The 13,587-nt window shown below is 44.7% G+C and overlaps 1 protein-coding gene across 2 annotated transcripts in view; it reads right to left on the bottom strand.

The window, feature by feature from the left end:
- Window positions 1-5,874: 5,874 nt before the first annotated feature.
- The window catches only part of MX2 (MX dynamin like GTPase 2), a 41,508-nt gene continuing 33,795 nt past the window's right edge, over window positions 5,875-13,587 (bottom strand). For both annotated transcript variants that reach the window (XM_058523137.1, XM_058523136.1), the window contains exons 10-14: window positions 13,366-13,507; window positions 12,344-12,502; window positions 11,843-11,919; window positions 9,792-10,046; window positions 5,875-8,565 (exon numbers count right to left, since the gene is read on the bottom strand). In XM_058523137.1, coding sequence (XP_058379120.1) covers window positions 8,335-8,565; window positions 9,792-10,046; window positions 11,843-11,919; window positions 12,344-12,502; window positions 13,366-13,507 — 864 coding nt within the window. In that variant the 3' untranslated portion in view covers window positions 5,875-8,334. The remainder of the gene's footprint in view (window positions 8,566-9,791; window positions 10,047-11,842; window positions 11,920-12,343; window positions 12,503-13,365; window positions 13,508-13,587) is intronic.

The following is a 13,587-nucleotide window of genomic DNA, read 5'->3' as shown; positions in this document are numbered from 1 at the left end:
GCTCAGGGCCAATCTTCCTCAGCAAAAAGACAAACAAAAAGAAATGGAGACTTAGGGTTGTTGACACAAATAATTCATAATCAGTCTATAAAACAAAATTGGGGTGAGTTTATTATAAGCCAACCCTAAGGACCATATAGCCCTGGAGAGTACCTTCATGAAGGAAGGAAGGACTCTAAATGAATGGGATGTACAGAGTGGTTATATACCATCTTGGAGCAAACAGCGAACATCACATGTGATAGGAATGTCCCTTTTCCCATAGTCACAAGATTGCTTTGCTGGCACAGCAGATCAGTGGTCATAAGGTGTGCACAGCAGGTTGGTGGTCAGTAGGTCAGTGGTCACAAGGTGAACACAGCAGGTGTTCACTAAACTAATCTTTAGTTTCTAGGAAGAGATGCTTATCCTTAAGGAAATGCCGATGGAGAGGGAAGCTACATCCCTGTCTTTAAGGGCATCATTCTTGTCTTTGGGACATTGTAAATGTTTAAAGCAGATGTACGATGCATCCTCAACAGGCCACGTCAGGCCTTTTTGGAAAAACGAGGTCAGGCCGAATTAGTTTTAAGTTGTATGGCTTCCTCATACTCTCCAATATATCCTATTGCTTGTCATTTATTCATCAGGGTGGACTCTTCTGCCCTAAATCACACAGCTAGGGAGAAATAGAAACTGGGTCCTTTGCAGACTTTCAGGAGCCATCCTGTTCTCTCTGTAGCCATTGCAATCACCTGCCAGCCATCACTCGTTGCTCCAAACAGTGCTAGTGAGCAAGGGCTTGCCACCCGATGTGCACAGAAGCCAATACCATGGCACACTGGTCTTGGAAAGAAAAGGCAGTTTATTATACAATCAATTGATAAGGAGACAGAAAGACAGGCTCTCAATTCTGTCTCCCCAGTCCAGGGTATGGAGTAAGATTTAAGGGATCAGAGAGGGCAGTCTGGTATGCAGAAGCGCTGGGAGGATGAGTTTTGATTGGCAGATCAAAATTTTCTCTTTTGCGCATGCTCCTGGCTGGCTCGCCACCCCTGAAAAATAGCTTTTAACATCCTGTTGTTAAGATGGGAGGTGACCAGGAAAAGCACAGTAAACAAGGGTAAAGTTGTTACGCAGACAACTTGACATTGGCAACTTGGCAACAGACATTAGCTCAGGGCCAATCTTCCTCACCAAAAAAACAAAACAAAACAAACAAAAAGAAATGGAGACTTAAGGTTATTGACATGAATAATTCATAATCATTCTATAAAAGAAAATAGGGGTGAGTTTGTTATAAACAGACCAGGAAAAGCCCAGTAAACAAGGATAAAGTTGTCATGCAGATTTAAGTCATTGCTTCTCTATTGATAAGAGTTTCTAGAGATTTAGAGTCATCCTCGCCTTCTTGGCACAGAGAAGGAGGCACCCTCACAATTGGTGATTTCTCTTATAAAGGTAAATTTCCCCTACAAACGAGTAACTTCTACTAAGTCTCAGAGCTTTTCTTATGTCTGCTATTTTTTTTTTTTTTAATAATCATCAGCTCAAAATAACCCTTATGCTAAAGAGGCATATTTTGGAGTGGTGTGGGGATCAGAATTGGTCACCTCAAAATATTTCTCTTTGCCCTGATTATTTTCAAGAACAAAAGACTCTGAAAGAAACTTTGACCTTCCGCTGACTAACTGCCTAAAAGAATTTAAGATAGAAATCCTGTCCCCAGGACAGGCCATCACCATAGATAACTTTGGGTATGGATAGACTGGGTGGGTCCTTGCTAAGCCCATTCTTATCAAAGCTCTGAAAACCAAGTAAAAGTAGAAGGTATCTGTTGTAAGAGACATTTACGTCTATAAGGGAAATCTCCATTTGTAAAGATATCTCCCTATCTGTAAGAGGAAGAAGGGGGGATGACCTTACCTCTAGAAATGCTTATCAATGCAGAAGGTGAGGCCTCAAATCTGTGTAATAACCTTACTCTTGTTTACTGTGCTTTTCTGGGAATCTCCCATAGCTGACTCCCCCACCCCCAACATCCTCCTTTGACTTTAGCTGAAGATAGTATTTAAGATGAGACCTTCTGCCATTTTGTCGAGTTACCCAGTTTTTCCTGGGTCTCTCCTGTGTATACATGTTATAAAGCTTTGTTTGATTTTCTCCTGTTATTCTGTCTCCTGTCAATTTAATTCGTCGCCCGGCCAGAAAGGACCCAGAGTGGGTAGAGGATACGTCTTCCTCCCCTACAGCGGCAAACTCTGTTGCTGGTCCTATGATTACACAGATATTTCTAAAGTGTCGGCTGTGTGCCAGGTACCATGACAGGAGCAGACTTCTTTTACCTTGAAGAGTTGTTCCCATACCTGTTTGTCATCACAGTCACTTGGGCAGCTTTAAGAAAAATCAATTTTAGTTGCAAAACGCCATCCTGATAATTCTATAGGCCTTTCATTTGGGCTGCCATGTTGTGGCAAAGTCCCAAAATGTGATGTGACAAAGAACTGATGTCTTTGGCCGACAGCCAGTGAGGGCCTGAGGCCTGTCAGCAGCAGGCGAGTGAGCTTGGAGGCTGAATGAGTTTCCTGTGGCTGCTGTAACAAAGTACCACAAACTCAGTGGCTTAAAACAACAGAAATTTATTCTCTTATAGTTCAGGAGGCCGGAAGTCCAAGATCAGTTTCATGGGGCTAATGTCACAGTGTTGCCAGGGCTGCACTCCCTCTGGAGACTCTAGGCAGAATCCCTTTCCTTGCCTTTTGCAGCTTCTAGAGCTGCCTTCCTTGCATTTGGCGCGTGGCCTCTTCCTCCATCTTCAAAGCCAGTGGGATAGCACCTTCAAGTCTCCCTCTCTGCTCCATCTCTACACTGACTTCTCCTCTGTAGTCAGATCTTCCTCTGCCTCCCTCATATGAGGACACCTGTGATCCTATTTAGGGTCCACCCGGATAATCCAGCATAATCTCCCCATCTCAGGATCTTTAACTTAATCAGATCTGCAAAGACCCTTCCTCCATATAAAGTTAATTTCACAGGTTCCAGGGATTAAGATCTGGCTATTTTGGGGGGCTGTTATTCAGCCTGTTGGTGCCACTCACATAAACAGTAATCCTTACTATATGTATTAAAGCTTTTGTTCTTACCTTTAAACTAAATCAGGGTATAGGGCATTGCTCCAGTCTCTGATGCATATCCAGTTCCTTGAAAACAGAGACTTCAGTCACAAGGGAGGAAAAACAAAAGATTATCAGGAACTAGGATCAGATGTCTGTCCCACTGGGAGACCAGATGTCTGTCCTACCCGGAGACCAGCCCCTATACAACTGGCTTGTGGTCTTTGTTCTGTAAGATGGGCTTTAAGGACCCTGCTCCACTATCTTGCATCTTTGCTGGCAAAAATAAATAAACCCTTTCTATTCCACCAACTTGCCTCCTGACTTTTTGGTTAGTCTTGCGGCAAGCAGAACGAGCCTGTTGCTCGGTAACAAGCCAACCTCCTCCCCAAGCTGAGCCCTGAGCTGAGAGTACGGCTGCCTGGGCCACAGCTGGACACAGCTTCATGAGAGACCCTGAGCCAGAGGCACTCGGCTTAAACACATGTGAATTCCTGATCCAAAGAAACTGTGAGATAAGAAATTCCAAGGGTAAAATTTGAGACATTTTGTTATGGAACAATAGATAACCAATACACCATGTCACTGTGCATGACAGAAGGGGCATGTTAGGGCCTCAAGGGGTAGAAACAAGGTGGGGAATCCAAATATGTTTATCCCACCTGCTGATACCTTTTCATGGATACTCCTCAGTCGTATCACTGCACATTGATTGAGGAGAACACATCTCCCCACCCACCCCAGAAGAGCAACTTCCACCCCGTGAGGAGTCCCTAAACACGGGGAAGGGGGCGCATGGAGTGTATGCACAGGCGGATCACCAGACGCTTCCATCAAAACAGAGTTCACCTGCAGGAGCAGATCTGCAGCGTCCAGGGCAGAGGAGGGAGGGAGGTCCCACAGCGTAAGGTAAGCTGTGAGAGACTGAATAGACACATGGACAATGGACAGACCACATGTAAAAACAGAACTCTGACCCACGGCCTGCAGCAGCGTGCCCAGGAAACCAACCCCTTATCTACAGTCACCAGCACAGAAGCCAGCCTGCTGTAAGTCAGGCTTGTAGGAAGCCAGACTGCTATCTCTACCAACAATCCAGGAAGCTGTACAATAACCCTTGTAACCATTAGCCCCAAATGGCTGGGACTTGGTTAATAACTGACAGCTTCTCTAATTTTTTGTCCCAACTTCCAATTTAGAATCACCCAGAGAAAGCCAAATGTGCTCCCCTAACCAGTCACATAGGATACCCCGCTTCTAGTGAGCTGCCACAGCTTTCCTGGGCTCACAGCCTCCTACCAGGGCCCACCTGGTAGGAGGGCCCCACTATAAAGCTTTTCCACTCCTCTGCTGGCCTTTGAGTCTCCGCCAAAATGTAAGTGATGGTGGCTGACCCCTTTGCGATAGCCAGCTCTGAATAAGTAACTTTGCTTGTTCTCATTTGGATGGTCTTCCTTTATTTCTACACCTGTTAGGAAACAAACCCCAGATCCACAGTAACGTTGGAGGAGGAAACGGTGTGTGCATATGTGTACATGTGCATGTGTGTGTGTGTGTGCCTGTGCATATGTGTGTGTGTAGGGCATGTGAGGGAGGGAGGGAGAGAGCCCGGGATAACAAGGAAACGCAAGGAACACGTGTGTTTCTTTGCTCCCGTGTTTTGTTCAGGAGCATTCTCCATGGATGTAGGGAGAGTGTGGCAATGTACAAACCCTGTTTCCTCTTCCTCCTGTCTGCTTAGCTGGACCACATTTCCCAGCCTGCCTTGCAATTAGGTGTGGCCGTAGGCCTGACTTCTGCCCACAGAATGTGGGAGAAAGTGACAGACGCTGCTCCCTAGGCCTGGCTCCTAGAAACTCCCCTCGCAATCATCTATATTCTCTCCTCTCTAACCTGCTGGCCACATACAGAGGGTCCAGTGGAGACTCGAAGGCCTCCACAATGGTGGAGCCACTAGGTGGAAGGAGGCTGGTGCCCTAAGGGACTGTGTGGCTCAGAACACTGCCGATCTGCCTTGGCCTGCCATGATGTGAGAACACACACATGGATTGTTAAGCCCCAGAGACCTTACGGCGTTTACTGCAGCAGTTAGCTTATTCTGACGAAAACAGGCGCCATCCACCCAACTCCATGCTCTGATCGGCTGGATTCAATTGTGTCTCCCCAAAAGATATGTCCAAGTCCTAATCCCCAGAGCATGTAAATGTGACATTATTGGGAAGTAGCGTCTTTGCAGATGTCATTAAGTTAAAGATCTTGAGACAAGATCATCCTGGATTTGGGGTAAGCTCTAAATCTAATGACTGGTATTTTTAAAAGAGAAAAGAGAGGGACATTTGCTTTAAGGAGACACAGAGAAGAAAACTATGTGAAGATGTGGGCAGAAACTGGAGTGATGCAGCTACAAGCCAAGGAACACCAAGGATAGATGGTGCCACCAGAAGCTGGGAGAGAGGCCTGGGACAGATTCTCCCCCAGAGCTCCAAAAGGAACCAGCGCTGCCAACACCTTGATTTCAGACTTCTGGCCTCCAGGACTATGAGAGAATAAATCTCTGTTGTTTTAATCCACCCAGTAGGTGGTACTTTGTAGCTCCAGGAAACTCATACACCAGGCCCCAAGCATCTTCCCCAGACACGTGGCACCCAGGCTTCGGAGTCAGTCTTGAGGTGGTAAATGACGAGCTTTGGTTGAGGCTGTGTGCGTGTGTACATATGTGTGAAATGTATTGAACATTTAGGAGATGCTCTGAATATACAATTAATGGAACAAATATTCAGTATAAGACTTTATTTTTCTTGGACTTTATTTATACAACAGCACTTATAATTTGAAGGTTAAATAAAGAAAGAACAAGGGAACAAGGGCAGTGGATCTTGTCTTCAAGCGAATCTTCTCTTCAGCTCTGCTACTGACTATTTGTATATGTGGCCCGACTCATAAAATGAGGAGGAAGAGCCAAATTAGAAAAAAAAAAGACTCCTAAACTATAGGAGTTCTTCTCATAATCTTTAGCTTCAATATTGCAGAGGTTCTTTAAAGCCAGGGAAACTTTACAAGACAAGGATGCCCACTTTTGCCACTTCTATTCAACATAGTATGAGAAGTTCTAGCCTGAGCAATTAGGCAAGAAAAAGAAATAAAAGGCATCCAAATCAGAAAGGAAGAAGTACAATTATCTCTGTCCACAGACGACATAACCTTATATCTAGAAAACCATAAAGCTTCCACACACACAAAAATGTTAGGACTAATGAAGGAATTCAAGAAAGTAGCAAGATATAAAAACAACACATAAAAATCAGTTGCATTTCTGTAAACTAACAATGAACAATCTGAAAAGGAAACTAAGAAAACAGTTCCATTTACAACAGCATCTAAAAGAATAAAATACTTAGGAATTAACTTAACCAAGAAAGTGAAAGACTTTTACACTGAAAACTACAAAACATTGCTTAAAGAAATTAAAGACGACATAAATAAATGGAAAGACACCCTATGTTCATGGATTGGAAGACTTAATATTGCTTAAATGCAAATACTACCCAAAGTGATCTACAGATTCAATGCAATCCCTACCAAAATCCCAATGACAGTTTTTACAGAGATAAAAAAAAAAAACCCACCCTAAAATTCACATGGAATCTCAAGGGCACCAAATAACCAAAACAATCCTGAAAAAGAAGAACAAAGCTGGAGGACTCACACTTCCTGATTTCAAAACTCACCACAAAGCAACAGCTATCAAAACAGTGTGGTACTGGCATAAAGACAGACATATACACCAATGGCATAGAACAGAGAGCCCAGAAATAAACTCTTACATATATGGTCAAATAATTTTTGACAAGAGTGCCAAGACCAATGGGGAAGGGACAGTCTTTTCAATAATGGTGTTGGAAAAACTGGATAGCCACATGTAAAAGAATGAAGTTGGACTGTTATCTACCACCATATAAAAAATTGACTCAAAAATTATTAAAGAACTAAATGTAAGAGCTGTCTGGAAGAACTTCAGAAGTGAGGGCTGCTCTATGGACCTGGAGGGTAAAGAAAAAAAGAGATCTTTGATGGAGAGAAGAATTGCTGGCATTTTTGAACACCTGTTTTGGGACAGGTAGTTCGTAGAAATGGTTTCACTTAACCCTCCTCAAATTCCTGTGAGGTCCATATAGCTTAGCATGAAAAAGAAAATAAAATTAGCCATAATCCTCTAGTCTAGAGTTGACCACTGGTGTGAAGCTCTATATTTTTTTAAAAATGTTTTTCCTTATTGAATTTCTGTTCAAGACTCAACATAGCAATGGGAGCTCACGGCAACCAGGGAAACAAATTAAAATTCATATCACTGAGGCTCATTTCCCCTGGGGGGTTGGGGAATATGATCATAGCAAACAATGAGAAGCAGGTGGCATGACGGAATTCATGTGAAAGTGACCAGCTAAAGGGCACCACCCCAAACAACCAAAGTCTGGATTTAAGCCATAGCCTCAGGTAATCTCCATCATTCATTTGTTCAGTGAGATATCATTTATTAAGCAGCTACTATGCACAGGTACCATGAAAGATCTGGAAATACAAAAGAAGGGGTGCTGACCTTACCCCTCCAGGGTTTCATAGTCTAATGGGCGGTGTGGGGAGGTAGACAAATTAACACAGAAGGATGGCAGTATTTAAGAATGCTGTTGGCTGGCTTGGTGGTGTAGTGGTTAAGTTTGGCGTGCTCCACTTTGGCGGCATGGGTTTGCGGGTTTGGATCCCGGGTGCGGACTCACACCACTCGTCACTCATGCTGTGGCAGCGACCCACATATAAAGCAGAGGAAGATTGGCACAGATGTTAGCTCAGGGATAATCTTCCTCAAGCAAAAAAAGAGGAAGATTGGCAAGAGATGTTAGCTCAGGGCCAATCTTTCTCAGCCAAAAAAAAAAAAAAAACAAATTAAGAAAAAAAATAATGCTGTAACTGGGGGACGCAAGGAGTGGGAGAGCCACCTCTTCGTGGAGGTTGTGGAAGACCTCCCAGTGGAGGTGACAGCTCTGAGCAGTGGACTTCAGTCCTGAATGTGGCCTTCAGATGTGAACTCTGGTGCTGAGTGCAGTGCAGTGAAGATGGCCCCACACAGCAACAGCAAAGTCTGGCCCCAAAGGAGAAGCCACTTCTTGTGCCGCCTCCTGTTATAATAAATGCACACAAGAAAAAACCCAAAAGCGCTGCTGCATTTCCACGAATCTACCCGCTTTTAAATGGAGAATTTACAGAGGGCATGCCGCGCCTGAGTGAGCCGGTAAATTTTCTCCTTCAAGAAATTCCTCTTGGTGGAGGTCTCAGCCTGTTCTTGGAGCAGCCAGCTATAGTGCTCTTTTTCGTTCAGTATCTGCATCATGGCTTTCTGCAACCAATCGCCGTTCTCTTGGAGCATAAAATACTGAATTATGAATGGGATCTGGTTGGCGAGACGTTTGCTGGTTTCCTGGAAGAGGGGGTAAGAAGAGTTGGCTGGAGGGATCTCAGCCCAAGGCCTGTGGTTGCAGAGAGAAGCCTTGGGGCTCTTGGATGCATGCATGTGCATGGTTGCATCCATGTGGTCCCATCCACCCCGACTCCGGTGGTCAGGATCAAACCACAGGAACGTTCCATCTGGGATATCCGATTTTTACTACCCAGGTATTCCCTCTGGCACTAAAAACCTACCTGGTAGGCTAGCAAACCCAGACCACATTCTGGGCATCCTAGCCTTTCCAAGAGTTCCCTCACCTCCAACAACTTTACCTCCGCAATGAGACTTCCTGGCCCCGTGATGCCCCTGGCTCCCTCTGGGGGCAAATCGGGACCTGTTTCAATGTTCGCTTCATTCCCTCTCTTCATAGGCATGTCCAGTTTGCCTGACTGTTCAACCCCATCCCTGGGTAACTCTACTGTCTATTCTAAGAAAAGCCTTCAGGAGTTGGGCTTCTTTGCAGTTTAAAAGCTATCTTCCTTTAGTCCAGGGACCGAGGGCTGGAAACCACAAAGCAGATTGGGTCACAAAATCTAGGGAAAGGAATTTTCATTCCTGCTTTGAGCTAGTGAGTTTGAGGCACTTCAAGAGCTGAATGTCTTCTGAACATTGAGGAAAGCTAAATCATATCCAGGAAAGTGAGTGCTTGTTGTATTCTTGGCTGTATTCTGATAATAGTAATTTTGAAATTCATGCAGAGCATAAAATATAAAGAACTTTGGGGTTGGAATTAATTTTGAGTACATTCTCTGCCATGTTAAAAATCTGATTTGGGGGGCCGGCCCGGTGGCGCAAGCAGTTAAGTGTGCGCGCTCCGCTGCAGCGGCCCGGGGTTCGCCGGTTCGGATCCTGGGCGTGCACTGATGCACTGCTTGGCAAGCCATGCTGTGGCGGGTCCCATATAAGGTGAAGGAAGATGGGCATGGATGTTAGCCCAGGGCCAGTCTTCCTCAGCAAAAAAAGAGGAGGATTGGCAGATGTTAGCTCAGGGCTAATCTCCTCACCAAAAAAAAAAAAAAATCTGATTTGGGGCAAATTCATTAGAAGTGCCTGGATATGGTTAGATGTAAAAGTATAAATGAGCTAATATATGAGCAGAAAGGGCTTAGTATATAGTAGGGTCCCTCCCTTCTGCCCTCAGTTAAGCATCTGTCAATCAGGATACTCCAGTGCACTGACCTGTGTGCCTACATACTCACCAAGAAATACGCATTCAGGTGGACCCCAATTTCAGTGATGGAGGAAATCGAAGAGGTATCATTTGAAACAGACGATTTCAAATTTAGATTCTGTGAAAGCTTTCCCAACGGGTTAAAAATCTCTTCTCGGACTTTGCTGAGAACCGCGCTGTAAATCTGGTCTTGACAGAAAACCAGCTGCTCCATCCTGAACTGAAGTCGGATCAGATTTTCTGCTGTTTCCGCTTGTTTCATTTTTATCTCCTCAATCACGTGCTATTTGGATAAGAAAGAGAAACACGTTCCCTTTTTTCTTTCCTGGTGTTTAGACAACTGAGGAAGTACTATTGTGTTGAACACAGAATTAAAGATAATTTACGGTGAAAGAAGGCCTGAGACTTTAATGGTGATTTCCAGAAGGCCCCCCACTTCACCGTTCGTCACTGTCCTCATCACTCCTGTTTTGTAGCTCTGCTCCGTCATGTGCCTGTCCTGCCTTCTCTCCCTCCCGTTCTTTCTGTCTACTCTCACCTCCATTTCTTCCCACACCACTAGCTTTCTGCTTCCTCAAATGTGTTTAGTCGACATTGTTACATCATCGCTGTTGTCTCTGTAGCTGGCTCAAATCCAACCATTCAAGAATGACTCCAGCACTAAGGAACACAGCGGGATAACAGTTTGATATCTTTGTTTCCCAGAAATCCTGTGGCTCCTGTGTCACCCACACAGTCAAAGGCATTCTGGGAAAGGAAGAAATGACATAGTGGAGAGGAGTCACTTCCTGGCTTTTGAGTTTCAAACAGACTTTTGTACATCGAAGGCAGAGACAGTGGTTTGAAGAAAGACAGGGCCTGTGAGTTTCATGGGGGCTGGTTTTTCTTCTTTTTTGGAGTGTATGTGGCAAACAACGATGTTTGTGGCAAATCCCCTCGTAGGTTTGGGGCCTGAAAGCAGAAATGTCACTTCACAAGAGGAGTGACACAGGAGGTGACAAGACCCCTGGCTCTGACATGGCTCAGGAGGAGCAGAGTACAAACGGCGGAGGGGAGTGTCTGAGCTGGGGGCCCTGGAGAGCTCCAGGAGCCCTGGCAAGGTACAGGAAGCTGTGCCAAGACTTCTTAGCAAGTCTATCCGAGGACAGTGCAAAGGGGTGGAGGTTTCTTGGCCCCATTTCAGCCTGCACTTGCAGCAGAGTGCTCCTGTGCCCTGGCTGGGCTGAGTAAGAGCTCAGGGGAACAGCCCTGTGGTCAGGAGCACAGGGGATCCAGAGGACCAATTGCCGAGGCCTGGGAAGGATGGCGTACATCTTGGAAGCCACTATCCTGGAAAATTGACGATCAAGGACCAGGTATGTCACCCATCCCATGATGGGGCACCCCAGGACTCAGACACAGCCCCTGGGAAGGTGGAGAGGTCAGAAGTAAGATTTAGCTGTCAACAACTGACAAAAGAGGTGAAAGGAGAAATGATTATGTTATGGTAAAATGACAGAAATTCTTTTTCTTGCTCACCTGAGTTGTGGAATTAGATTCTGACCCATCGGCCTAGGCCTGGGCAGAAGAGGATTTTATCTAGAGCCCAGGTGGGAGGCAGGACACCTCTCTTTTCCCTTTACTGAGAGAGGGGTTCAGAAAAGAGTTGCTAAGTTGCTAAGTGGAAACTCACATAGCTGTGGCACTATTTTTAAGTCAAACTTATAAAAATTTTGGACTAGGACTACTAGAAAATGCTGTCCTTTGTGACAGAAAAAGATTCAAAATACCAGCCAGTCACTAGATAGGGTCACATGTTCAGTTTATTACCACTAAGCCTAGGTCCTGCTATGTTGCAGAAGATTATGCAGAAAAGATAACTAGGTCATGTGCATTGTTCCATTCCTCCCAGGAAATGCAGACCAACTCCTGAGCAGAAGCAAAATGGTGGATGCTTTTGGAGTCTCCAGCCCAGCAAGCCTGCAATTGTAACCCTGGCCTCGTATTCCCAGACAGTAATTATCCAACTTCTTTCGAAGCTTAGACCCGGATACATCAGCCAGTATACCAGTGATCAGCAAGTAACCTGTGGGCGCTTACCTGGGCTCTCTGATGAAGGTTGGAATATTCGCTAAAATGTTTTCTGGCTGTGTCAATGAAAGTTTTCCAGACAATTTCTGATCAGAGAAAGAAGAAAACATCAGTAAAATGCAGCAGGAATAAAATGGGTTAAAGACACAAGGAGGATAAATTAAATCACGATACACTGACTCCATTCTAGGGCGGAGCTCCCCAGATCTACAGATCAAGAGATAAGGAGAGGATGCTACATAATCCCAGGGAGACAGGAAATCAACCCCGAGCAGGTCCTATCAGTTTCCTGTTCTTTCATGAATTGTGTGTTTTCTCCAGGGTTAGCATCTGACTATTCCTCACTTAGCTGTGTGAAGGGCTAGGTATGGTTAGTTAAAACTCATGTACACTCTCATCCTCCCTGCAAAATGGGCAAAGAGGATCTGCAGATTGTGTTTGGTAATTCCACTGAGACCTGTGGAAGGTGGTGGGATGGTCACTGGAAAGGCATGCAGGAAATTTCCTCACCAACAGTATTCTGGAGCATGCCGAGTGCGGGGTCTACCAGTTGTTCAATGTACTGCTGCACGATGATTTGAAACGTCTTGTAGTTGACAAATCCAAGAAGTTCTTTGCCGCGATACTGCTTTTCATATTTTGAGACTTCTTCATGAATAATATTTTTAACTGCCACATAAAACAAACCACCATGGTAAACACTAATAATTCCAAAGACATTTTAAAGATAGGAACATTTTTTAAAAAGACTTGCTTACCCACTGTACCCTATGGCAGTGCTTCTGAACAGAGTTTTTTTCATAATTGAAAAAAAAAATTCATGGTCTGATAATGCCAGTTTGAGAAATGCTGACTTTCAAGAAACAAAAATCTCATTCTATGGAAATGTGTCTCAATTGAGAGTTATCACCTCAAGAGAGAAGTTTAGCATTTATAACTGGTAGGAAAAAAATCTGATTAGTTAAATGAAAATAGAAACAAAAATTCTTGTAGCACTTTTATAGATGTCCCAAGAATACATCCAGACTACATTGGAGGAATCCTACCGTGGAAGTGAGTAGTGCTGTTTTTACCAAGTGCCAAGACAAACGAGGATACAACGCACACAGAGGCACACGCACACACACACACACACACACACACACACACACCCTACTGGCCTGTGGGCTGGAGCAGAATGGAAGCTGGAACTCTGCCAGGTGAAGCAAGAAGGTTCTTGTCAAACCATTGACCTCTCTGGTCTTAGATTAGGGGTGAAGGGAAGGGGGAAACGGAGTAAGTGAGTTGTCTAGCCTCAAAACAGAGGAGCAAGAAGTCAGAGGTGGTGGAATTGTCTTCTGTTGAGTTGGTGAGGGCAATGCTCCACATGGAAGGGTCTTAATAGCTGGGAAGCAGTTGTAGATGACTAAGGGGCCCACGATCTCTTGTGCGGACATGCTCAGCTCTTTGCACACTTTTTATGTGCCAGAAGTAGCTTCTGGTCTTGGGAAATATGACACCGCTCTTAGGGGGAGCCCTGTCCCAGGACTCACCTTTTTGGGTATTGGCTGAAAGTACAAGAACCCACTTTTTAAACTCCTCTCTGATTTTGTTATATAAGCGGGTCTCTTTCTCCTTTACAAATTCTTCTCCTTCTTTTAGCTTTTCAATGTCCTGATTGAACATTTTGATTTTCTGAAAATGAGATAAAGTCATCAATCTATGCTGCAATCACATTAAAGGAGCCAGGACTGGGGGCAGCAGGGTGTGGTGTT

The sequence above is a fragment of the Diceros bicornis genome, chromosome 27 (assembly GCF_020826845.1).
Source record: "Diceros bicornis minor isolate mBicDic1 chromosome 27, mDicBic1.mat.cur, whole genome shotgun sequence".
Lineage (NCBI taxonomy): Eukaryota > Metazoa > Chordata > Mammalia > Perissodactyla > Rhinocerotidae > Diceros > Diceros bicornis.
Note: the sequence above shows the minus strand (reverse complement) of the source record. Positions and strands in the feature narration are given on the sequence as shown.